The following is a 24,762-nucleotide window of genomic DNA, read 5'->3' as shown; positions in this document are numbered from 1 at the left end:
CTGCAGATACAGAAGTGAACACAGACATGGTCTTTATCTGCATGAAGCCAACATTCAAGCAGAGAAGACAAATACTAAACAGATAATTTAACAATTAACTATCTAATGCCAAGAGAGATCACAGCTCTCCATAAAAAGGTGCTAAAAGAACATAAGGTAAAGGGATCAGACTGTGTCCTGGTGATCAGGGAAAGTTTCACCAAGGAAACAGAGATCAGAATAATCAGCAGATGTTCACCAGGCAAAGGTTGAGAGAGAGAACATTTCAGGTGAAGGAACTGCATGCAAATGCCCTGAAGGAGGAAAGAAACCTGGCGTCCTGGAGGATAAAGAGAAGCTGATGTGGCCAAAGGAGAGGGAGCCAGGGTAGGTAGGGTATCAAGAGACAAGCTTAGCCAGGAGAAGAATTTTGATCTTGAACCTAATATCAATGGGAAGCCATTAAAAGATTTTAAGCAGGGAGGTATACCATGATCAAATATAACATGGATCTACAAGAAGAATGAACTGAAGGAAATAAGAAAGGATTCAATTAAAAGACTACTAAAGAATGCAAAGGTTTCTCAAAATGTGGACCGTGATCCACTTCCATCAGAATCACCTGAGGTACTTGTCAAAAGCAGATTCATGGAGCCAACCTCCAACCTACAAAATGCAGGTCCCTGTAACTGGGAAATCAGCAGTTAGTCCTAGATTATTATAATAAACATTAATGATTAAGAAGCACAGTAATAATGCCAGAGGAATTCCAATGATCATCAAATGAAATAAACCTGGATTGAAGTAAAATCATCTGCTTTTACTTGGGCATGAGTTCCCTCTTCTAAAATTTTGGTGGTACCACTCTCCTCTCCAGCTCCCTTTCTCCCTTACCAAGGGACCGATTTTATTCTTTCTCCATAGTCATCAACTGATATTAGTTTTATTCAGAGCAGAAGCATACACTTACTTTGACTTGTTCCTGACAGGAGCAGATCAGAGTAAATGAATGCATAAGTTAATCAGTGTTACTATACAAGTCCATTTCTGACTAGAAAAGCTCAGATTGGGAATAACGTTATCTTGCGTTTGTGTGGCCCTAATATTCAAAGCTCTTGTGTATACACAATCTTATTTGATTCCCACAATAATCCCAATTTATAGATGAGGACACTGAAGGCTCAAGGGGCTAAGTAACTGACCCAGTCACATCCTAGAAATTGACAGAGGCCAGAGTACAGCCCAGACCCTTCAGACTCCAAAGCCACGTTCAAGGAGCAGTGCCACGTGGCTCCAGCAGGTTGGACCCCCAGTTGCTCATGGAAGTTCCCCCATGCCCCTCATGCCACACACGACAAATAGTGAGAGCCGACTGACTCCACATCAGGTTCTGTGAATGAATCACCAACTCTCAGGTCCTATACTTAACAGCAAGTCAAAATTCCCTCTATGGGGTACTGGGAGGGAAAAGACGCCACCGTAGACAAATTACGACATAGCTGTTCCAAGTCGCCAAAACTACTTGAACATAAATATTTAGATTTCGTATTAACACGACAGAGGTCACGGGGCTCTGGGAAATTATAACTGTCTTAATCGAACAAAACATAAACTTCTCTTGTCAAACAGGTGTAATGGTCATGTTGCCAGTAGTAATTGTATGTTTGGATTTTCAAAAATGCATTCTCCTCTCCCATTTAAAAGAAAAAAAAAGCGGTAACATTTCCCTTTCCAGGAATGTGATTTAACTTAATAGCTAAGCTAATAATCACTAGCTGCTTATTTGGTGCAAACAAAGAAAGCACTGTCTCTGCAAGTGGGCACAATGGTTCTGAATGTGAGATGGATTTAAGTATCTGGTTGTGAGTGACCATTACGTTATGTAACGAAGGGAGCTGCATGAATACCTATTACATAACTCCATACTGCCTGGGCGCTCTAATTAAAGTGGGGGGACTTTCCCATCACATGGAAAAGCTCTCCTCAGTCACTTCTCTAACTTGTAAGGTTAAAAAACTTAAATTATATTGAGCCAGGGAAATTGTGTACACAGCTGTTGTGTCCAAAGTAAACCATGAAAGAGGGGAATAAGAAAAAACATGTTTCTGTAGGGACTAGAAGGTAACTGTCATGGAAGCGGTAGCAGGTGGCCAGGCTGGAACTGAACTGAAGAGCTATGCTTTGTAGCTCTAACTGGGGAGACATGTAGCATTTTTCAAATATACTTATGTAATCCGATGGACACCTAGCACTTAGTTGGAAGCACATAAAGTCGTCCCTTGATAGGTATCCGCGGGTGATTGGTTCCAGGACCCTTGAGAATGACAAAGTCCACAGATGCTCAAGTCCCTTACATAAGATGGTGCAGTACTGTCACACAACCCACACACATCCTCATACACTTTAAATCATCTCTAGATTACATATAATAGTTAATACAATGTAAATACTATTTAAATAGTTGTAATAACAATGTAAATGCTATGTAGATAGTTGCCGAAGTGGCAAATTCAAGTTTTGCTTTTTGGAACTTTCTGAAGTTTTTTTTCCCGAGTATTTTCTAGCCACAGTTGCATCTGCAAGTGGAGAACCCGTGGATACAGGGGGCCAACTGTATTGATTCATTTTGTCAAAAAGGCATGAGAGGCACAAGATGTCATATAAGAAAGCAGTAGTCGCTGGATAAAGAAGATGTGGCACATATATACAATGGAATATTACTCAGCCATAAAAAGAAATGAAATTGAGCTATTTGTAATGAGGTGGATGGACCTAGAGTCTGTCATACAGAGTGAAGTAAGTCAGAAAGAGAAAGACAAATACTGTATGCTGACACATATATATGGAATTTAAGGAAAAAAATGTCATAAAGAACATAGGGGTAAGACAGGAATAAAGACACAGACCTACTAGAGAATGGACTTGAGGATATGGGGAGGGGGAAGGGTAAGCTGTGACAAAGAGAAAGAGAGGCATGGACATATATATACTACCAAACGTAAGGTAGATAGCTAGTGGGAAGCAGCCGCATAGCACAGGGAGATCAGCTCAGTGCTTTGTGACCGCCTGGAGGGGTGGGATAGGGAGGGTGGGAGGGAGACGCAAAAGGGAGGGGATATGGGAACATATGTATATGTACAACTGATTAAATTTGTTATAAAGCAAAAAAAAGAAAGAAAGCAGTAGTCGGTGTGGAGGCAAAACCAGTGAGAGTTTCTAATTTATTCATTTGTAAGTTTAGCCACCACATACTTCTCTGTAGCCCCAGCATCTAACTAATTCCACACCTTCTGGTCAAAGGTCTCTGAGACTGGGAAGGAAGGAGGCAGTACCTTTAACATTTCCTTCCAGTCACCCTGGAAGGAAGTTGTTCAGGGTGCGAACGAGGCCAAGGAAAAAATCAAATTTTTAACAAACCAGTACAATTTAAATCACGTAACAGTGATCCTTCGCAGGGAAATTTAATGTTCAACCAAGAAAGAGCTGTTTTCTCAGTGAGGAACCTTTTAAACAGCAACATTCTAAAAGTTTTATTAATTCAATGGAAATGTCTCTGTTCTTCTGCCTTCAGAAGTAGAATATCCTGAGCATGATTTAAACTTTCATTTAGAGCTCCATGAGCCATCAATGCTACAAGGGACTGTACATGTGTCCCCCAGAGACACTGACAGAGAGCAGTGCTTAGTCCAAAGCTAAATGATCCCATACAGTTCAATGCCTGCTATCTAATCCTCATCACTTTCTCACATTCATTTATTCAACAAATAAATATTCATTGCGTCTTCTGCCTGCGAGGTACTGTTCTAGACTCTGGGAAGACAGCAGGGGGGAAGAAAGGACCAAAACTCACGTCCTCTTGGAACTTACCTTCTAAGGCAGGAGAGAGGCAATCAATCTGTCTGTCAGTTACAAAACAAGAACAGTACCTTACACAGTAGTTAAGTGGCCAGGAGGGTGAAGCTGAAATGGAGGTCCGTGAGTTCCAGGGTGGGGGAGGGCTGCAATTTAAGTGAATGGCTAAGAGTAGTCCTCACTGAGACAGTGACATATGAACGCAGCCTTCCCCTGGATGGTCCATGTCTGTTATTATGAGCATGTCTACCTCTAAAAGCCCCACTCTCTTCAAATTTGCCATATCCATTATGACTATACATAAATAACCAACTTTGTTATGTATTAGGAATTAACGTCATATATATTAAGAATGATGCCCTTTCCTAAAGGGTGAGAGCTACTTGGGCTACTCAGAGATTTTTTTCAATACCTTTCAGTTTTTAAGTATGCTCTGGAAAGCTGAAATAACCAAAACTGAGAGAGAGTTACTCTGCTTGTTTTCTAGAGTACGTGAGCCTCTAACTTGGGCACCACCATCTCCTGCGCTAATGAACTAGCCTGCTTCTCCCCCTTACTGCTCCAGCTACACTTCTCCTGACTCCTAGACTAGCTGCTCTCTGCCTTCTTGCCTCCTGAATATGACATCACCCAAGGCCCTCACCCTTGGGTGTTCTATTTTCCGTATCGTCCATTCTTACTGCTTCATTGGCCGCTGAGTGAGTGATACCCAAATGTATTCCTCTAATCCCAAACCTCTTCTAACTGTAAAGCTTCTCCAGCATGCTATGTCTAAAATTAAAATGGTCATGGCACCCCCTTCCCATCAGCACCACAAAGAAGCTCTTCTTCCCGAAATCCCATTTCTGCCAATGGTGTCACTATCCTCTCAGCTCAACTACACCGAAAATCTTAGACTCATCTTTGACGACTCCTCACTGCGGTCACCAGGGAAACAGCTGTTGATGCTTACTTCTAGGTTTTTATCTGCTCTGCTGATAGGAGGGAATGAAAACAATAATTTGAAGACGTAATTGTGATCACTAACGAAGAGTTACTGCTGCAGGATTTACAGGAACCTTGGGAGAAAGTGATTATGTTCTCCTACAGGTGTCAGACAGAATCCCAAACGTTAGGAAAACACTTTTTTTAGGGATAAATTGGGAGATTGGGATTAACATATTTACACCTACTATACATAAAACAGATAACTAATAAGGACCTACTGTAGAGCACAGGGAACTCTACTCTACTCTGTAATGACCTATGTGGGAAAAGAATCTAAAAAAGAGTGGAGATATGTGTATGTATAACTGCTTCACTTTGCTGTACAGCAGAAAGTAACACAACACTGTAAATCAACTGTACTCCAATAAAAAATTTAAAAAATAAAATAAAAAATAAAATTAGCATAACCTTCTGTTACAGGGAAGAGGATTCAAGAAAGGTAGGACAGGGCTTCCCTGGTGGCGCCGTGGTTGAGAGTCTGCCTGCCGATGCAGGGGACACGGGTTCGTGCCTCGGTCCAGGAAGATCCCACATGCCGCGGAGCGGCTGGGCCCGTGAGCCATGGCCGCTGAGCCTGCGCATCCGGAGCCTGTGCTCTGCAACGGGAGAGGCCACAACAGTGAGAGGCCCATATACCGCAAAAAAAAAAAAAGAGAAAGGTAGGACAAATATTCCAAATATGAAATAAAAGTTTTAAGAAATCAAGGAGGTTGTACAGGTTTCCCAAATTATTTTTTTAATTAATTAATTAATTTATTTATTTATTTTTGGCTGCGTTGGGTCTTCGTTGCTGTGCGCAGTTTTTCTCTAGTTGCAGCAAGCGGGGGCTACTCTTCATTGCGGTGCGTGGGCTTCTCATGGCAGTGGCTTGTCTTGTTGCAGAGCACAGGCTCTAAGCACGAGGGCTTCAGTAGCTGTGGCACACGGGCTCAGTAGTTGTGGCTCGCGGGCTCTAGAGCACAGGCTCAGTAGTTGTGGCACACGGGCTTAGCTGCTCCGCCGCATCTGGGATCTTCCTGGACTGGGGCTCGAACCTGTGTCCCCTGCATTGGCAGGCAGATTCTTAACCACTGCGCCTCCAGGGAAGCCCTCCCAAGTTATCAGAGACAGAAAGAAGGCCCCATAATTAAGGCTATATACTTAGGGTCTAAAAGCATGGTAACATGGAAGTTAACAGTCATAACGAACTGAGTCTTATGAATATGTGAAGGTCAAGTGAAAGAGCTCTTTTCAGCTATACTAGGGGCAAAACGAGGAAGGGAGCAGCTCATTGTTGATAGGTGGGGTAATGTTAACTGATAAGAGAGAAAAGAGAACTACTTCACTCCCCTTAAGCTTCTATCTTCACTATCAAGGAAAATGATCTTCAAACTGGAAAAAGGGCAGGACCAGCATGATGAAGAAGAAACTAGAGCCCAAGATAGAGAGGCAATATTAAGATAGCTCTTAGCCCTTTAAGTGATTTCATGTCTCTGGAGCCAGATTAATAGCCTGAAGGGCACTGAAAGAACCAGAAGATGTGATCATAATATTGATGAATGGAATCTTCACAGAAGCAGAGAATCATACAAGCGTCTGAAGCCTGGCAACAAGAAAACAGTGATTTTCAGACAGTAATTTAAGGTGGACTAGAAACAATGGACTGATTTGCCTACAAACCGCTTTTGCCAATATCCCAGATGGTTTGTAAGCAATGAACACTTGGAGCTAACATGAAATCACTGAGAAAAACAAAATCAGATCAAACCAACTTTCCATCCTATTCTGACCCTAAACAAGAAAAAAGGAGTACTAGAAACATGACAGATGTCTCACACATTCAGAAAAACCATTCCACCAACTCTCTCCTTAGATCTTTTTTTAAAAACATCTTTATTGGAATATAATTGCTTTACAATGGTTTGTTAGTTTCTGCTTTATAACAAAGTGAATCAGCTATACATATACATATATCCCCATATTCCCTCCCTCTTGCATCTCCCTCCCACCCTCCCTATCCCACCCCTCTAGGTGGTCACAAAGCACTGAGCTGATCTCCCCGTGCTATGCGGCTGCTTCCCACTAGCTATCGGTTTTACATTTGGTAGTGTATATATGTCCATGCCACTCTCTCACTTTGTCCCAGCTTACCCTTCCCCCTCCCCATGTCCTCAAGTCCATTTTCTAGTAGGTCTGCATCTTTATTCCTGTCCTGCCCCTAGGTTCTTCATGACCTTTTTTTTTTTTTAGATTCCATATATATGTGTTAGCATACGGTATTTGTTTTTCTTCCTCTGACTTACTTCACTCTGTATGACAGACTCTAGGTCCATCCACCTCACTACAAATAACTCAATTACATTTCTTATTATGGCTGAGTAATATTCCGTTGTATATATGTGCCACATCTTCCTTATCTTTATGGATCTGACAGAGCCCTAGGGGTTCAACGGTTGTAGAGTTGTATTCCAGTCAAATACAGTAAGCCCCCTACATATGAACCTTCAAGTTGCGAGCTTTCAAAGATGTGAACATCCAATCATGTAAGTTAGTTCACGGGGCTGGTGTACATTGTCAACTTGTGTGCATCCTCTACAAGCGATTGTACTTTTGTGTACTTTACTATACATTACTGTAGAGAGTACAGTAGTACAGTACCTTTATTTCAAGCCCAGGATGTCTGGAAGCAAGCATAAAAGCAGCGGTACATAGCCAATTGTGTTAGTTGGGTACCCAGGCTAACTTTGTTGGACTTATGAACAAATTGGACTTATGAACGTGCTCTCCAAACTGAACTCATTCATATGTAGGGGACTCACTGTAGTCAGGGAATGCTGAATGCTGAAGCAATGTCAACTAGTGAGTATGGCTAGGAGCAGGGAACGTCTCTAGTAATATAACAAAGAGTTTTGTCTTTGGCCATGTTGATTAAATCATTTTAATGAATGAGGCAGACAATTATATAGAACCTTATTAAACTGAATCGAAAGTTATATCTGGTACGTTGACTTACGGAATCAGAATTTTATTTTATTTTATTTTATTTATTTATTTTTTGCGGTACGCGGGCCTCTCACTGTTGTGGCCTCTCCCACTGTGGAGCACAGGCTCCGGACGCACAGGCCCAGCGGCCATGGCCCACGGGCCCAGCCGCTCCGCGGCATGTGGGATCCTCCCGGACCGGGACACGAACCCACGTCCCCTGCATCGGCAGGCAGACTCCCAACCACTGCGCCACCAGGGAAGCCCCGGAATCAGAATTTTAGAAGACATTTTTTAAAACCAGGAATATTAGCTAAGACTAATAAAATTAGATTTAATAAAAATAAATATTTTCTACAATTAGATCTTTTTAAAATCAACTCTCCAAGTACAGGCTAAATGAGACTTAGTTTCATAAAAATTAATATGACAAAAATTAAAAAGACCAAGGAATCTTAGGTAAACATGAGTCATGAGTGTAGTACATGTGTAAAGAGACCTAATTTAAGTTCCATACATGAACACTCCTAATATTAAAAAGAACAATATAAAATTGCCAATATTCAACCATTTTTAACTTACTAATATGGCAATCTCATACAGTTCAACCTAATACGATTACATGTGAATCACAAGAGAAGCACAAAGTGCTACAGAACTCAGAAATGGATAATTTACCACCATTTGGGAAACCAAAGTGGATTTGTGAAAGAAATGGCATGTGAGCTGGAATTTGGGGGATGGCTGGGATTTGCACAGGAGATTAGGGGGAAGGGGGACATTTCAGACAGAGGCAACAGTTGGGGAAAAAGACCCTGGGACAGGACAGTAGCATAGTCAGGTTAAAGTGTGGAATATGTAAAAGTGAGACACAGGAAGTAACACTAGGGAGGGAGAGACTGGAACTGAACTTCGGAGGCCCTCAAGTCCACGGTAATAAAAGTGCTCAAAAATTCTATGAGCTGCCTACAGAGTCCAAGAACAGTATTGGGCACATAGTAGGAGTCAAATTTGAATGAATAAGTGAATGAATGAAAGAAAGAGTGAATTATCTGTGATGGGTACAGAACAAGGAGAGGTCAACATAAACACAGCTCCTGCCTGCCCATCTAGTACATCACCGACATCAGAGTACTTTCCGTCTACAAGGGATCCTGGAGATCATTTCATCTAACTCCCTCAAAGATTCTGGGTAACTACCAACAGGACTGGAAATACTCAAGCAAAAGAGGCGAAAGGCTGCCTGGCCCTCTGCCAGTTCCTAGGGTAATCTGATTCACCAGAGCAAAATCTCCAAAGAAGATTTCAGTTCAATAACTCCTAAATATTGTGTTTTGGACTCTTTACTGAAAATGAATGCCATCTAAGTCTACAAGTTTCGGAAACAAATGTTTGGTGGCTTTTGTGGGCGATTGTTTTTAAAACATCAAGCATGTCTAAGGTATAATTTTAAAGAATCTGGCTCCAGGAGAAAAAGCTGAAGCATTAGTCACATGTTTTACATTTCTTACTCTTGCCTGCCAGATTTTTTTTTTTTAATTAAGAAAGGAAAAATGGGTCAGCCCAAAAGAATTTTTACAACTGTCAGAATAAATACAAGGCCCATGCAACCCCATAAACTTCATTTTTGGAGCCTTATCTCCGCCTCTTTCTGTGGCTTTAAGTGTCCTTTATTTAGAACCCAGCCAAAGACACAGCCCTGGTGACTCCCCCTACATCTTGCATACTGTAAGGACATGTTTTCTTTCTGTCAAGAGGGAAGAGGACTGCTGTGAGTCTAGATGACAGTACAGCCTCTTCTGATTTCAACAGGATACGGTGGGTGGAGGATCTAAGGGTCAAAGAGAACCCTTGTCCAACCCAGCTTGACTCCAAGGTCCTTAAGAAACCACTCTCCTTCTTAGAAGGAATCACCACCCATGAGGCAATTTTGAAGACATCTTCAAGAAGCAACTCATCAGATAAAAGAAAGTCTCTCCTGGGCTTAAGGAACACTTTAGTGCTGAGCACACGTGTCCAGACTTCGGTCGACAAAACTATAACTACTCTTAGTCCGCCCTTCACTCTGGGAGTCCCCTGAGGAGCTACTGCTTTTAGGATGAGCACCAACACTCAGGTTTACTTTCCTGCAGGGTCTGGTTTGGTTGAATTATTCCAGAAGAGCTTCTACCAACCAGACCTAAAATTTATATGGTGTTGCTGGTAGCAACCTGTCCTCTTACAAAGCAGAACAGGCCTCCTGGTGATGCATTGATTAAGCTGGACCACACCAGAACAGTGAGTTTCAAACTTCTTAACCATGATTCACAGTAAAAAGAAAATAAGAAAATATGCCTTTTACACATGACTCAGTACCTACTTGCACATATTTAAAACAAGTTTCACAACAATGTTATTCTAATATTTTTTATTTCATTCTGTTCCAATTTTAAAATATTGATTTTTTGACCCACTATATTGATTTCAGAACTCACTCTTAAGCTATATCCTGCATTTTGAAAGGCAAGGCCCTAGAGCAACACTGTCCAATAGAAAGATAGTGCCAGCCACAGTATGATATTTTAAAGTTGCTAGTAGCCACATTAAAAAGAAAAAAAAGTAAAAAAGAAACAGCTGAAACTCATTTTGACAATATATTTTATTTAACCTGTTATATCAAAATATTATCATTTCAACATGTGACTGCTATAGAAAATGACTGAGCTATTTTACAATATTTTATCATACGAAGTCTTCGAAATCTGGCGTGGACTTTGCATGCACAGAACGTTTCAATTCAGAGTAGCCACATTTCAGGTGCTCCATAGGCACGTGAGGCTAGTAGCTACCATACTGAACAGTACAGTCCTAAGAGCTCTGGTCCCACATCCCCCAGAGCAGCAGGACCCACGATGGTGCCCGGTAGCAGAAGGGAGGGAAGCCATCCACCCCTGCTGAACTGCACTGCATATCTGCTCACACGTCCTCATCTCACACTGTACTCCCAGGCTCCTAGTGAAAGCTCACAGCCCGGATAAAGGATAGGAGATTTCACAAGGAAGAAGAACAAAAATGAGGCTTGTTAACTAATAACAAGCAGTATCGCTCTGAAACTCCTCCAAGTCCAAATGCATTCTTTTGTCTGTGACATCAGAAATATAAAAATGCACATAAGATTCAAATCAGAGAGTAACTTTTAGAGAATTTGTTCTGAAAAATATATCTTGCTGATTAAAAAAAACTGAATAAATAGCGTGATTGCAACTATGTTAAAACGTGCGCCTGTGAACGAAGATTGGAAGATAAAAAGCAGAAGTTTAAAGAACTGTGTTACTGCGGTAGAATTATGGGTGATTTTTTCTCTTCTTGTAAAAATAACGTGTACAATGTTGTGGCATCACTCTTTTAAGAATAATATTGCTTTGAAAAGGTTCCTCCTTCTTTTCCAAAGCAAACATGTATGCCATTGAATCCCTATAAAAGAAAAGGGTAAGGATAACATGCTCGGATAAAAGGCAAGAAGGACCAGAAGCAGTCAGAAAACTTGACCTTGACAGAGCCAATTATACTGGGACAGTCTGACGGGAAACACCTAACGACAGCTGGACTGCCAAAAACTTCTAGCATAGGCTTTACGCTTTGCCTGAAGTAGAAATTTAAGAGTTAAGAATGTAAGACCACATAGCAGAGGAAACTTTGAGAGGGTAAGAGAGCAAAGGCAGCTGAATTTTACTAACAAAAACTGAAAAGTCTACAGATACTATTATGTTATATAATAAAGTATAATTTATGTCACTTTTTAAAAAATCCCCTCCAATGAATTCTGGTAAGAGGAGCACACCCCAGAAAGTGCCATACACAACAAGCCTGCCCCCAAAATCTCAGAGAAGCAGCTTCATCATTATGTGCATAACCCTAGTGGTTATGAGCATAAAGGGTGTCAGATCCCTTTACAAAAATGTGTTCTACAGAACAAAGCCAAAGTGGTTTTATACTGGGTTAGTACAAGCTTGAAGCAAATTGCAGCCCTCAGATAAGAGACCAAATAAAATATGTGAAAACCCTAAGTAAAACAACTTTGGAATCCAAAGCAGAATTGGGTTCTCAGAGGTCTATCCTTGACCCATGACTCAAACCTGTATGTCACCAAGAAGCTTATGGATTAACTTTAAATACCATGTTATTCTACCTATAGAGGTCACCATAATAGTTAAACCAATTTTCATAAGATCATGAAAGGGGTAGAAAAAAGCAATGATGACAAAAATGAGGCAAAAGCAGCATTTTTCCTTTTTTTTCTTGTGTCATCAGTTGAAGTATAAAATACAAATTAGATTTAGCTTATTTATTCAATATTTTCCTTTTTGTTTCAAAGAATGAGATTTACAACATTATCAAATGGCCAAAAAAAAAAAAAGTCATGAAGACACATGTTTTATAATAGAGATTAGGTCAAACAGCTTGTAAGATCCTTACTGAGTACTGACTATGGCTTGGACGTGGTTCCAGGTGATGGGAATATGAAGATTGATTAAAGATGGTCCCACCCCCTGCCCTTGAGAAGCTCAAATGAACAGGGCAAAGAGAAACATTTTTTTTAAAAAAAGGATACAATGTGACAAGTGCTGTAACAGAGCTTTTCCTAAAGTGCTAAGATGACCCAGATAAAAGGATAATTATTCCCGAAGAGGGACCAGGGAAAGTAGAAGAGTACAGATGACATATGAGCCGGGACTTGAAAGGTAAGTAGTTTATCAGTCAATCAGTGAACAGAAAAGCACTGCAAGCTGATACAATAGCATATGCAGCGACAGGAGGAGGACAGAGCTGCGTATAAATGTGGACTTCACTATGGATGATGAAATCTACAACTCTATATTCTCAACTAAGAATAGGGCTAGTTCTTTTAATGGAGACATAACCACATAGGGAGCTGGAGGGTCAGAGAGATGGAAGGAAAACTTTTAAGCTTTCATCTGCCACATAGAAGAGCATCATCAACCCTGCTGCTGTAACTCTTAGCAAAATAGGGAGTTCAGGTTAGGGATGGGGGCTGAAATCAGAGCTGCTGCCATCAGCACTTTGCGGCCCAGTCATCTAAAGTTTTACAAGGCTTTATCCCTCGAGCAGACACTCATTTGTGGATTGTCTAGGTCAACAATGGATAGAAAGTCATTTTTGTAAAGAATATCATAATCCTTCAACGCTAACCAAAGAATGTTCACGAAGAAACACTTGAATCAACTTTAGCTCCCTGAGAAACACTTCTGTGGGAGCGAAACGGCAGCAGGACCCTCCAGGATACCCACAGCAGCGTGATGGATGAAAGCTGGTCCTGGGCCCAGCTGACCTTGGCCCCGCTGCTTTGCACATAGATGATGTTACACAAGCGCTTTGAGTCAGTGTGTAAGATCCCTTCTCCTTTTGTTCCATGTACAGAGTCAGCACACGCAGGGAGGATTCAGTGTCTGTCAGTAACACTTAACGTGAGCAAATCACTTATTCAGCATCTTTGTGCAAGAGATTTAATTTTTCAATTATAGCTCGGAGTACGAGGGTCAGTTAGCCCCACAAGGCAGCTGAGAACAGGCGTAAATAACAGAGAATGGATGCAGGAGTCTGAGTATCCTGAGAGCATAGGAAAGGATCTTAAGATACTCCTGGGGGACCCTATATGAATAGAAGAAAGGCCAAGTTCGTGGGCAAGAAGCCAGAGACCCCGGAGACTATTTTTAATCCAGAATAAGGACAGGAAGGAACAGGAACAAAACAAGGAACTCACACAGGAGAAATGGAAAGCAAGAAGGAAGCGACTGTAATCAGCAAATGGAAAGACAGTGAGAAAAATAGATCTTAAAGCTAAAATTGTATTCCTAACAGGGAAGCCAGGAACGCCATAAGAAAAGGCTGAAAGAGAGAAGAGAACCCAAAAAGCAACAAGAGGACTACTCAAAGGAAGTATTTTAAATGCCTACATCTTATGAGGGTCAGTGTGGGTTGGTTGGTAACATTTTGCCTATGGCATTAGGTCATGAGTTCAAGTCCCACATCAGGATTTGACCTAAAACCAAGTGCTGATTTTCCAGCAGCTCTGAAAGGCTGGAAGCACTTTCCATTCCTGGGCACATTAACTTTACTATCCTTCTGTGCAACAAATTAAAAGTACCCCAAAGAAAGGGAGCATCAACGAGAATCAACAGCCATTATCTCAAAACAAAACAAAATCGTACTGGAGAGGGAATAAGAAAATAAAGAGAAAGTAGGAAGTTTTCATACGCAAGATATTTACTGCATTTGTCTTTAGAATCCTGTGAGTAGGGGATATTTGTTCCCACATCCCATCTATTGAGAGAAGCCATCTCTGCACTTTCAATGGACCAAGAATACTACTAGTAACAGTGGTCATGGCAGAGGAAACACTACTCCTTGCTGAACATGAAGATATCATTAGGTAATCAGCAAATAGGAAGAAAAAAATATAGAAACGATTCCCACTGGGATGAGGGAAGAAAGGCAGGACTAATGGACAGACCATATGCCAATCACGCACTTAGGTGGTGAGGAGAAGAAAAGAAAAAAAAAATGGCCTTACGGTTAAAAAACAATAAGAATATCCTTGTATTTGTATAATAATTTACATATTTAAAAATATTTTTATATACATTAGCTCATATGATCCTCACAAAACCCACGGGCAGAATGATTATCCCCATTTCACAGATGATGAAAGTGAAGATTTAGAAAGTCCTGTGACATTGTGAAAGTCACAACCCCGGGAGCAATTCAGCATATTCCTAGTTTGGGGCTCAAGGACTGCATTAGCTAATCAACATGCAGCCCAATGAGAAATTTTACCTTTACTTTAACTTGTGAAAACACAATTTACTCACATCCCAAATTATGCCCAACGAAGAATGGTTAGCATAATGCCTAGCAAGCAATTTTTAGAAAAACTGTATCCTACCTTCCCATTTTTCAGGCAGAAATGGCAAATGCAGGAAACAGAATACAGCCCGTTGTTAACTAGTACAATATTTTTAAAGCATAAAAATCAGAACACCGACAAATTAACTATACAGGAAAACTGAAGGAATTTGAAATGCGCAATACTGGAGCCCAGGCAATAATCATCTTTCACTGTACAGGCAGCCAGACAGAGAAAACACGACAATAGATATTACTTCTAATAAACAAGGATTACTGAACCCTGCCACGGCCCTTCCTCCCAGACGTGCAAAACGAGAAAGGGATGTCAGGAACATAAAGCCTCGCTAAGACCGTGTCTCAATCAAGTGGTCTGGATTCTACACAACCACAAGCGTCGGGGATCCATGCCTCTGCAAGTTTCCATCGTGGGGTTCAAAGAGGACCCAGATGGTGGGGTCCCGATGAGATGCCCACCACTCAGTGAGAGAGGGCAGACCATACCCTAGGTTCTGTGCCAAGCACCGTACACACACAACTCACTCCTCACAGCAACTCTGTCCAGGGAGGATTGCTCATCTCTTCCCTTTCCAGGTGAGGACCTCGGGCTGAGAGGTTAAGTAACTTCAGGGCCCTACTTCACACAGCCGCACATGGGGCAGAGGCCAGCTCTGGATTCACACCTGTCTGGCTCCAAAGCATAGGTTACCTCCCTCAACTGGCACTCCTGCTGGAAACACCCCTGAAAAGAAAGAGCAAAATAGGAGGTGCCGTCTCCTACAAAGCCTCCCAGCCAGGAGAAAGAACCCCAGCCACACCCTGATGGCTCTGGGCCCTGTTAATTCTTAGTTAGGTCGCAAAACAGATATGCTCATCAGATATGCTCATTGTGTTGTGTCATCAGGAGAAGTCAGCATTTGGATAGAAAACAGCAAATGTTTCCCTGTGCTTCGCAAACTAACCAAATGCTTCCGACTTCCTGAATTTTCTATTTGGGAGTATCAGTCACCTCAATAAAGAATTTCAAGTATTGCAATTTTAATTAGAAAAGTCATGACTGTAAAGCATTTTATTTTTAGCCAATGTCTAACCCAGTTTCAATTATTTTTACCTATATCCATTACATGTACTTTTGTTAGATAGAAATTGTCCACAGATTCTATCTCTGTCACCAGCAGTGACAGCATGAGAACAGCATCTGACTAGAAAAGAGCTGCTACCAAGAAAGCTGCCAAGAACCTCAGTTGATATTAGCTACCAAAGACATCCTACTTTTAGCAGAAACACTTTGTTTCTGGCCTTCAAATTATCTTTAGAATGATGAAGCTGCAAGGACTCAGCCTTGGCTTTGCTTTTATAAAAGATGAAAATGGGTACTAAAATCAGCAGGAAACAAAATAAAGGGGAAAAGTTGAATTGCTCAATTCCTTGCTGAAAGAGCAAACAAACAGAAAATGTCTGGGGGAGTTTACACTGGATGAGATTAACTGTGTGGAAATGAATTCAAATGAATGGACCACAGATGGCACAAACAATTATACTAGAAAATGTAGGGTAACGATCCTTTGAGTGTGGAAGGATATACAGAACCAACAACAACACGCCATCCCACTCCCAACCACCACCGTTATTATCCTTGGAAGTCAGTCATACATGGCATGACATAAAGGAGAAGGCGGCTTTGAGGAACCAAGCTAGGCAGAAACCCCATTTATCAGACCACAATACACAGCCACAGTGGTGAAAAGGCACAGGTATTTCTACAGTGTTAAGCCCAAAGGATCAGTGGTAAATGACATGCCTCTCTCTCTGCACAAGACTAACTGGGCTTCCTCCAAGAAGGTGTCTTCTACCTAATGTAGTGTTGTCCTACCTTTATTCCTTCATTCCTCCCTCTATTTTTATCCTTTTTTAAATTGAAGACAGTTCCTAAACAGAAGAAAGTTAATCAATCACAATAATGACACAAGGGAAACCAAGCAAAGCATAACAAAGTCAGACTTTGATCGGTTACATAGAAGAGGTCATGAAATGACATTAGAATGATGCACCAAATCCTATAAAACATGATATGAAAAGACATTTTAATTTATGGTGTATGTGTGTGTGTAAGAGAGAAAGATTGAAATTGTGGAAGTGGTAAACTAAGGAAGAATTAGATCTTATCAAATTTTTTCTTCTGTACAAGTGGAGTCAGCAATCAGAGTGAGCCTCTAAGAGCACTAATGCCAGCAGCCAGGATAAACAGTTTCAGAAAGGGTTTAAAGACGTCGAGTAGGAAGAGGGAAAAAGACGAGGACACCTAACCATAAAATTTCTTGCGTCCCTAACAACACAACTATAAGTGTAACTGCTGTTGTCTAAAATACAACTCTGTAATCATAGTCCTGTGGGTTCCATATTTACTCTCTCTCCATGGCATACAGATTCAATCTGTTTAGTTTGTAAGGAAACAGAAGACTTTAGAAGGAAAAGAAAGAAAAACGAAACAAAACCAGAAACCACCAGCTCTCCAAAGTGCTCTGGAATCTGAGAAGCAAGCAGTGCTTGCTGCCCTGTTCATGAGCCTGAACTGAGATTCATCTCTGGACAGGACACAGCAGGCATGCCTGGGTCTGGTCTGCAGGGCCTGCTGACAGGAAAGAAGGCATTTGCTAGTGTTTACATGGCTCAAGCCTGCCTTGAAGTCCCCAGGACATTTCATCCAATAAGAAGAGGATGGCGCTGACCCCAGAAAGCCAGAAGGCTTTTGACCTGCCCTTTGAAACCAGGGTGGTTAAGATCCACGCCTGCCAGGCCTCCTCTCGTCACCCTCCACTCCCACCACTGTCCCACCTCTCCCTGCATTCTCCCCACCCTCTTTGTTCCGCTGCCCCAGTTTCATCTGGATCCTCATTCCTTTCCTCACTTCATGACCACTTTTGCCTCCTCCCCTAGTCCGGCTCCTTCCCATTGCATCCACCCGTCAGCTGTCAGTCATCTTTCTCAAATGCAAATCTGACCACCCCACTCTGCTGAAGCCCCTTTAGTGCTGACTACAGAGCATTCAGGACCAAGCAGATTCTACAGCTTAGCACAGACATGGCTCCAGTCTTGCTCTCTGGCCTCCTTTCCCATCAGTCCCCCACCAGGGGCCCTTCCCCCTTCCCCAGGCTGAGCCTCACACAGGGCTCTCATCTCTGGCCCCCATGCTTTTCCCCACGCTGTGCTCTCTGACTGGAATGCCTGTCTCCAGTGCCCCACACACCCTCATTTAACTCCTATCATCCGTCAACTCTCCACTAAAGGGCCCTTCTTCCATGCAGCCTTCCCAGAGCGCCCACTCCCCACTCCCATCTGATTTATATGCCACCGTTTGGGGCTCCCCTAACACCCAGTGCAGATCTTTCACACAGCACTGATCACACCTACCACAATATATGGTAATTAGCTTACGTTCCTATCTCCCCTACTACCTGAAATTTCCTTAAGAACAAGGGGTGTCTTGCTTTACTTTGGATTCCCAAGATTTAACGTGGTGTCTGGCATAAAGTAGGCTGTTGATGAATAAGTGAATCCTATCAAAGGTGAGGTTAGCAGACTCAAATGCAGATGACAGAACCATACAGAGATAGGCCACAGCAGCGAGGGAGTTCACAGTGGCTGTTTCACTAGCAAACAACCCAGAAACTGCCCCAAACTCCAGATTCCAAATCAACTCTGTGGGGATAACCACGCCCATCAGCAATCCAGACACGAGCTAAACTGAGCTTCTCTCACAGAATAAAGCTACATTCCTCATCTCCCCCCATTTAACCAATACTTGCCTTGCTTCGTTTACAGAAATCTCTTTTTTTTTTCTGTAAAAAGTATATCTTGGTAGAAACTTAAACGTTTTATTTATGTCAGCTTATTACTGCATATTTTAATGTAAAATGTATAAGACAGTCACTACAAGATTCTGATTACGTAGAAGGGGGATACGTACAAGGATATGCACGCCACGGACAGAGGAAACTAAAATAAGTGGGATGGGGCAGTGGCGAATTCCAGCTAAAGGGAAAGGCACAGTATCGACTTTATTGCTCTACTTTTCTTCCTAAATTCAAAACTCCAGGAAATTTTTCTTTATGCTTTCACAGAAATAACAATGAAATGTGCTTACAGTATTAATTTAACAGCATGTATACTTTAAGCATAAGGAATTAATGTGACTCCTAGTTACGCTGTTATGTATTTGCTGGGGGCAGGCATGTATCTTGCACTCAGCTGAGTGTCCCCAGGATTGCTGAACTGAAATGGATGTTCTTGGGTTACATGCTAAATATTCCTTACACAGACCCCAGAAGATTCTGAAAGCAGTGAAAGGACTTAACATAATAACGATAGCTCAGGCAATTGAAACTGACCGTATTTTTCTTGATTGGTGTACGCCACATGCTGTACTATTGGATTATTTTAGAAACGTGTTCCCAAGGTCAAAATGAAAAATATCAGTTGGTTCATTTACAGATCGTTGCTAAATTTTGGAATTTACTTTCTAAAGCCTAAATTAAACATTCCGATAGACAGGAATAATGCAACCCGAGGGCCTGTATTCCTAGATGAAAACAAGGATGACAGACTGTAAACTGAGGGCTCCTCTAGGGCTTATCTCCTTACAATTCTAAAACCCTGGCTCCTGAGCCCTCTGACCATACATAATGGTAATGCTTGCCAACACTAACTTGTGCATTGCCTTTCTTTCTTCAACATTCAATATTATCGGACCTCTTGCCTTTAAAAGGCACTGGGGGATTGTCTAGTTAATTCACTGCCATGATTTTTTTGTTGTTGTTAAAATGAATAATCACTACCTTTGTTTGTGCCCTGCTTTGTTACAGAAAGGATGAAAGATAGCTGTAATCATTAGCTAATTAGTTTTTCTCACTCCCATGCACCCCTCCTTTTCTTTATAAGCTAACATCTTCATGCTGATTTGGGTTTAAATGAGAAGCAACCATACATGCATATTTATCCAGACAATATTTGCCTCGCAGAAAGGCATGAAACTTGATCCGCTCATTCAACAAACATTTACTGAGTGTCTGCCAACTAGATGGCCATAGTTCTCACTTCACGGAGCTTACAGTCTAATGGGAAATACAAATAAACAGGCAATTACAACAGAGTGAGGTAAATGTATCACAGAGAGATAGAGAATGCTTCTGGAACACGCAAAAGGGGTACCTCCTCCAGACTTGGGAGATCGGAGAAGCTTCCCAGAAGTGAAGTTCGCTGAAAACTCAAGGAACTGTGTGCCATTTAAAGGCAATATGGACAGCAATGCCACGGAAACACCACGTAGAGTCAATCCAAATAGTGCATCAAAGTGAGGTCAAACTTCTCCATTCAGATGTGACAAGTGGTTATCTTACCACTGCACTCATATAACCCACTGGGTTCTATAACAGATTTCCAGTTCCTTTTATTTCTAAATGCATTCTTTTTTCTCCTGTCCTATTTTACTATCTTTACCAGCCTCCCAGCTATCAAGTATTTCAATTCAAACCAACAAGGGCCTCTGTGGGAGATAGTGTGATAAATACGGGACGCAGGGCAGGGAGGCACTGGGGCCTCCCCACAAGGACCACGCAGCCACAGAAGCGCAGAACTGAGAAAACGACGTGACTATCCGCTGACCATTCCACTCCCCACAAACCTTGCAGAGGTGACCTGGCACTACCAATCCTGCTTGTGAAACAAATATCCCCACTTTGACTTTATCTTGGGTTTGATACATTTTTCTGGACCCTGAGGCTGCCATATTCCGAAGACAGCAAAATGGGCTCCTGACACTGAAGCCCCTTCCCTAACAGTGGGATCCTTTTCCTCTGTCCATTTGAGTATTCCTCCTAAAATGGGACATTTCCTGCTTCCAGAGAATACTGATATTTTCTTTAATTGTTTCTACACATCATTGTCAATGTACAATCACAATGCTGGGACCAAAGAAAAATAACTTTTCACCATTTGCTCTTCCAAAAATTACTCAAAATTTTTCTACAAGCTAATTGAATGGTTGGATAAAATTACTTTTTTTTTTAATGTTGGGGGTAGGAGTTTATTAATTAATTTATTTATTTTTGCTGTGTTCGGTCTTCGTTTCTGTGCGAGGGCTTTCTCTAGTTGTGGCAAGCGGGGGCCACTCTTCATTGCGGTGCGCGGGCCTCTCACTATCGCGGCCTCTCTTGCTGCGGAGCACAGGCTCCAGACGTGCAGGCTCAGTACTTGTGGCTCACGGGCCTAGTTGCTCCGCGGCATGTGGGATCCTCCCAGACCAGGGCTCGAACCCGTGTCCCCTGCATTAGCAGGCAGATTCTCAACCGCTGCACCACCAGGGAAGCCCCGATAAAATTACTTTTTAATGTCTCTTCCAGTCCTGAGATTTTACGATTCTCTGACATAATCAGAACCATTTTTCTTTGAGGGCTATAGTTGGGTAAAATTATCCCAGTCTAAGATGTTATTGTAAAGGAAAAATTGGGTCAGTATTTCAATAATATTTAGTTTTTCAAAGTTGCCCAACATAACCTCACAAAGCTGCAGCTGCTGTACCAGTAAGTCCAGCCTGGGCCATAGTCGGTTGAATATTTTACAACCAAAGACAGAGGGTTTTTCTTCAAAAGATCAACTGAACACAAAATCTCACAAGCAAAACAAAAAAGAATGTCCCAAATGTTTTTGGATTGTATGATACTTCACATCTAAGGATGTGCAATTATTTTGCTATCATTCCCAAACTGGGTCTTAAATCTGTTTTGTGATCTGAGTACTAGAAACTACAAACATTGTACTCAGTCACTTAGGCTTTTTGACATGTAGTGAGAGTCGTGCCCACCCTCAGGTGCTACATAAGCTCACACGTATTTGGTGTATGACCCTTTATACACTCAAGATGAAGAGCTTATCATAAGATACACATCTTCACAACAGATATCTCAATTTGCACCTCAAGCTATCATTCAAAACATAAAGAAGGGCTTCCCTGGTGGCGCAGTGGTTGAGAGTCCGCCTGCCGATGCAGGGGACACGGGTTCGTGCCCTGGTCCGGGAGGATCCAACATGCCGCAGAGCGGCTTGGCCCGTGAGCCATGGCCGCTGAGCCCGCGCGTCCGGAGCCTGTGCTCCGCAACGGGAGAGGCCAAAACATTGAGAAGCCCGCGTAACGCAAAAAAAAAACATAAAGAAAAGAAAGGTGTGTTGCTCAAGTCTTGCACCAGCTGCAATATCTAGGGGGGAAAGTACATCATAAGCATCCTTGTTCTTCTGAGTTGAAGTTCTCTTCCACCACTATGGAAACAGCCTTAGGGTCCCAGGCAGCTCCCAACAGCAAGGAACTAAACATCTGGGTTCAAATCCAGCCTCTACCATTTCCTAGCTGTGTGACCCTGGCAAGCAATTTAATCTCTCTGGACCTTTTTTCCTAATGTGGAAAGAAAGAGATAATCACAATACTGCCTTCCTCAGAAATTGTTGTCATATTTCGATATACCCTCACCTCACTTCAGTCTCTAGTTCACTCTAAAACCAGTTGCTCTGACGTGAGGAATATGTTCAATAATATTGCAATAACTATGTATGGGGACAAATGGTTACTAGGCTTATCATGATCACTTCACAGCGTATGCAAATGTCAAATCATTATGCAGTACACCTGAAACTAACATCAGAGTGTACGTCAACTATATTTCAATAATAAGTCACTAAACAAAATGGTTGCTTTGAAGAATTTTGAAAGGGTTACTGGAAAAACAAATATAGAGGAGCCACTCACGGCCTAAAGAGAAAGGCTTTGTAATTGCTATGGCTTGATTGGTTGAGTCACATTTAATTAAATCTGGAATTTTCAAGGACAAAAACAGTGCTTCCCAACAGGACACCTAAGATAAGAAAACAAGGGGGATCTGGGTTGAAGAGTTCCTAGGAACTGGCTTCTGAGGACAGATTCCTCCATCAACTAGAAGCAATCTTTTTACATATTTCCCTCTTGATATTTTAGCTCTACTGCTAAATCCAGGGTGAACCAACTCTGAACTCTGTATAAATATGAGAACTCTGGGAGAGGGGGAGAGAAGAGGAGTCCAGTGAACGGGTCAGTCAGTGAGAATAACTAAATAACTGGGAACATCTAAATGAACCATACTTCGTGTGTTTGGGACCTCCAGAGTTAACCCCTCCATTTCTCCATGACTTACTCATTCACCGCTATTGTGTTTGGCCAAAAACTAAAACTGTCACCCAAGCAACATCAGTCTTACTAAAAAAGAGGAACAACCTGGCATCAGAAAATGTAATGACCTTTTTGAAGGCAGCTGCTTCAGAACTTGTGAATCATTGTGAAATACTCAGGCCAAACCACATCAATACCACATTTAAATAAAATGCAATAAATACAACCACCAAAAACAAAGTGATGACTTGTCAGAACTCTAGTTCTGCTTTTCCTATCAGGTTTGCTGGTGATATACCTAATTAATTTCAAAATCATATTCCAAGTAAGGTACCTACTGGATAAGTGAAGACCTCGGGTTTTCAAAGGAAAGGTTCCGACCTCTCCAGAGCACACCTGCAGATGCCACTAACAATTTACTGCCCTAGTAGGCGGTACCTCAACCCCAAGTACGGAGCATGATGGGCCTGACTTGAAGCAGCTGGGGAAGCCCAAAGCAGTGAACGCCTGTGTCAGCAGCCCAGCAGACCCATGGCAGAGGAAATCACTGCTGCTGGCCATCCTGCCTTAAACTCCAGGAATTGCAAGTCACATGCTGCCTCTAGTCTTAACACAAAGTCCTGGGTAGTTTTGTTTCCTGTCCTCCTTCACACCCGACCTTTGATTTCTGCTCAAAAAACTGAATTTTCTGAAACCCAAAGCCAGTAAAGATTGGATGTCAGTGCATAATCTTCATTACTCTCAAGCCCATCAGCTGTGAAGACTGAGTATGGCCAAAATAAGGCCAGGTGAAACCACACTCCATCATCTCTGTTCGCTTACCACTATGTTCTTTCTCAAGGCTTTTTGTGTCATCTGTCACTGCTCTCTGTCACTGCTCTCTTCTACCTCCAGACGAAGAATTCCTTCGTTCTTCCACATGATGATGTTTGCCCAAGCAGTGCTGTTTGCCCCAGCTTTCCATTCCTCACATCCCCTTTAGTTGGGATATGTTGAAGGATCCATTAGGAGATAATGAATAACTCACATGATCTCACCCATCACTTTAAAATCTCAGTGGAAAAAACTCTTGTTTATGGAAGCTGTGTTTCTCCAAAGACCCAGCCTTCTACGTGTTCTACTCATGAAGTCGTGGGCACTAAGCATGCATTTGCCTCCTTGTAGGCTCTGGAAAGGATGAACAGTGGGAAATCTGCCATCCCCCATAGGAGGCAGATTTGGAATGTCAGGTCCCCTGAGCATACTGGGTACTTGGTAAAGGTACAGGAGTAGGAGAGGGGCTGTCAGCATCAAGAGTGGGGAAGACAGAGAGAGAAAAGGATGCCAGCTGGGCAAAATGGCTCTTGTCTAACACAGTGCTATTTTCTGGTCCTGTTACTCTGTGTCACTTTCTGCCACTCCACTCCCACTTTATTTGTCAAATACCTCAAGATGTTTCTAAGAGGTTCTGAATTATTAACAAACCTAAGGGAGATGCTTTGGAAAACAGTAAGTACAAAAAGAGACCGGTACTGCTAGTGCAAACACTTGATCATTGGTGGTTTCCTTTTTAAGGCCAAAAGAGAAGAAGAAGAAGAAAAAAAAAAAAAAAGCCTGCCTCTGCTAAATAATAATGATATTCACAGAACAAGAGACACTGCAAGTCCAAAGTTCACAATCTCTCCAGCTTTACTCACCCCTAGCCATCTTGCTCCTTTATTGGCAGCCTGTTGAATCTGGACTCTTTTGAGGGTGACATGGTACACAGCTCCTTCCTCTACCTCTTCACCCCAGTCCTGAATCGAGCTCTGCCAGGAGATGGGACAAAGAGAAAGAAAAAGAGTTTTTTTTTTTTTTTCCTCTCCGCTAACCACAATCTATCCCAGCTGCTTTGCTGCTTACAACAGCAC

At 42.0% G+C, this 24,762-nt stretch overlaps 1 protein-coding gene across 3 annotated transcripts in view; it reads right to left on the bottom strand.

Moving 5' to 3' along the window:
• Positions 1-24,762, bottom strand: part of RGL1 (ral guanine nucleotide dissociation stimulator like 1) — a 270,733-nt gene that overhangs the window by 105,251 nt on the left and 140,720 nt on the right. For all 3 annotated transcript variants that reach the window (XM_081223516.1, XM_081223514.1, XM_081223515.1), the window contains one exon: positions 24,550-24,660. In XM_081223516.1, coding sequence (XP_081079642.1) covers positions 24,550-24,660 — 111 coding nt within the window. The remainder of the gene's footprint in view (positions 1-24,549; positions 24,661-24,762) is intronic.

The sequence above is a fragment of the Mesoplodon bidens genome (assembly GCF_964165515.1).
Source record: "Mesoplodon bidens genome assembly, chromosome: 2".
Lineage (NCBI taxonomy): Eukaryota > Metazoa > Chordata > Mammalia > Artiodactyla > Ziphiidae > Mesoplodon > Mesoplodon bidens.
The sequence above is the reverse complement of the archived record's forward strand: the minus strand, read 5'-3'. Positions and strand labels throughout refer to the sequence as shown.